Here is a 2,618-nt window from a genome sequence, read left to right on the forward strand (position 1 = left end):
ATCCAAACTATAACTTAGGTATAGTTGAGTAAATCAAGTGAAGATACAGGGTCAAGTGATAACAATAATTTGCCGTTAAGGTTGAAGATAAGATTAAGGGAAACAAGGGAATACATATAACACCACCAGACATAAAATATGGTTCAAAAGTTTGTTCATCCATGAATTAGCATTGGGGCTCGCCCTTTGCAATGGGCGACCCAGTCATCTAAGAAGATCAGCCCCCAACACTAGTCCATGGACAGACAAATCTGAACGCCAAAAGAGTATTTCTGAATACGTAGATGAACTGGAGAGGAATAGATGGAGTCCTAAATAACATGAATGCAAATGGTTAGCAATTATACCAATACAAAGATCTCACGATGTCATTTTTGTTTCCTGTTCAATGTTCATAACTTGTAACTTCTACGTAGATGTGTTAGTTGACCGAGTGATCAACTTGGAAGTCAGACCTATTAAAACCATAAAATAATTGTGTGCAATCATTTATATAGGGTAAATAACTGCAAACTAGTGTGTGTTATTTTAGAGGCAAATGTTGATCGATCCATCCATTAACTAGTTCAAAGATACATACATTTTGGAAATTGTATCGGTGGATAACATGCCTTTTTTACGATGGAAATAGAGCAATCCTCAAGAGTACCCTAGACAACAAATGAGTTTGATGCAATCACCTCCATAGCATAGTCGCGTCCAAGATGGACATCCAATTATTTAAGAAAGACAATAGAGATGTACAATAGTTTAAAATAATTTGAGAGAGATGCAGATGTGTGCCCCTCAATAGCTTCAAATTACTGATATTTTAGTTAGATTTCTATATCTAACCTGCACTAGTTTACCAGAAAGAAAAAAAACGAAAGAATTTCTTCTTTTAATTTCTATTGCTTATTCATATTGAAAAAAAAAAAAATCTGATCACAATATCTTTCTGAAGACTGCTGGAATCAAACCTTTTAAATGTCTCAAAATTATGTTTATTATGAAAAACTTGAGTTCACAATTAAGGTAGAAAAAAAACGGACGCCTCTTCTGTACTAAACTCCTTCCTTTACCTACTCGTCTGTGCTCTTTCATCAATTGACGCTGGTTAATGTGAAGCATGCTGCAGCACTCTTGAGTTCATTCTCTCCGACGTGTTCAGCCGATTGGATGGTATCCTTGAACGATGAGTCCGAGCTGCGCATAAATTAGAACAACTTGTTAGCAATCCACTAAGAAGAGAAATGTATAACTACAATGGTAGATAAGCAGTTTCATACATATAGCATACGGAATCTCTCAATTGTATTTAGAAATGGCCGATTATGAAAGAGCATCGTTGACAGCTAAAAATTGAAATTTAAAAAAGAAAACATGAACGGTTCCTTCGTTTATGAATTCGTGGCAATTACTTGAGTTAAATATAGCTGTTAGAAGACGTTCGTTAAGGTACATGATTAATGAACGTCTTTCACCGTTGATGTTTGCATTGTGAGGAGAGCATGGATGAAGGATGAGGAAATTCACCTGGAATCATATGCTTCTTTGGAATCGATGTAAGACTGCTGGTCATCAATGGTGTCAAAGAAAGGTGAGATCTCGTCGTACACTTCGGGACCTCCTGATGCCTGCGAATGACACCCTAGAGATTGAGAACCCAAGAAGTGTTGCGACTGAATCCCGACTCCGTTGCTGTAGATGTGGCCGTGGGCTTGCTGCACCCACAAACCTCCTATGCTGTTATTATCGCCATTGCTGCTACTGCTCGCTGGATGGTTATTGCTGTTATGGACATGCCCAGGAAATTCATGGTGCAACATTCCGGTGGAGGTGGTGGCGTTGAAAGACTGGTGTTGCTGCTGCTGGTGGAAGAGGGAAAGACCAGTGTTATTGTTCATAGGCGGAGCTGGTGTGGCTGTGCCCAGCTGCAACTGGGAGGAAGGAGGAGAAGGGGAAGAGGAGATGTGGTGTTGCTGCTGTTCCATTTTCATCTGGTAATGGTGCTGCCTGAACATGGCTAGTTGGGTATTGACGATTTCGAGCTCCTGCTCAGCCTGTTGAACTTGATTGTGGAGGTTATGGACGATGCCGTAGCATCCATGCACGGGGAACTTGTCGCGAATGTTGGCCTGGAAGACGATCGATCTCATGGCCTCCACCTTCTGGTTTGGGTCCAAATTCTTCAAGATCTTCAAAATGTTACTGACGCCGAAGAGTTTATGGGCGTTCTGGAACTGCTTCGGCTGGTCCGGCGGGAAGTAAGGAGCCAAAGGGCAGTCGGACGAGCACTTTCGTCGCTGGTACTTGCACGCCGCGCACGCCTGACTCGTGCCACCTTTAACTGTCATTTTACAGGCGAAAACTGGAATGTTCTCCCTTGCCGGCCGGTATTCCTCGGTCCGACGACGACGACGACGACGACGATAATAGATATCCTCACCAGCAACAGCAACCAAAACCAGGGATGCGATTTTAAGCCGACGAGAAAGGACGCATTTACAGCAAACTAATCAACAAATCAGATTTAATAAACCAAGGAGTTAATCCATCGATGAGATCCAATTGAAAAGAGGGTAAAAAGCTGACGATCGACGAAGGCACAAGGGTTGGACGAGGAAGAAGAAAATCGT

General features: G+C 41.9%; 1 protein-coding gene across 1 annotated transcript; it reads right to left on the reverse strand.

The window, feature by feature from the left end:
* Positions 1-1,082: 1,082 nt before the first annotated feature.
* Positions 1,083-2,336, reverse strand: LOC137940118 (LOB domain-containing protein 27-like). Its single transcript, XM_068785044.1, has 2 exons — positions 1,516-2,336; positions 1,083-1,185 (listed from the first exon to the last, which is right to left on the reverse strand). The coding sequence occupies exons 1-2, from the start codon at positions 2,334-2,336 to the stop codon at positions 1,083-1,085; spliced, it is 924 nt and encodes a 307-aa protein (XP_068641145.1).
* Positions 2,337-2,618: the final 282 nt, after the last annotated feature.

This window comes from Aristolochia californica, unplaced genomic scaffold (assembly GCF_029961685.1).
Source record: "Aristolochia californica isolate CCGP_79_NKW_82.1479 unplaced genomic scaffold, dmAriCali1.0.hap1 SCAF_9, whole genome shotgun sequence".
In the NCBI taxonomy this organism is placed as follows: Eukaryota; Viridiplantae; Streptophyta; class Magnoliopsida; order Piperales; family Aristolochiaceae; genus Aristolochia; species Aristolochia californica.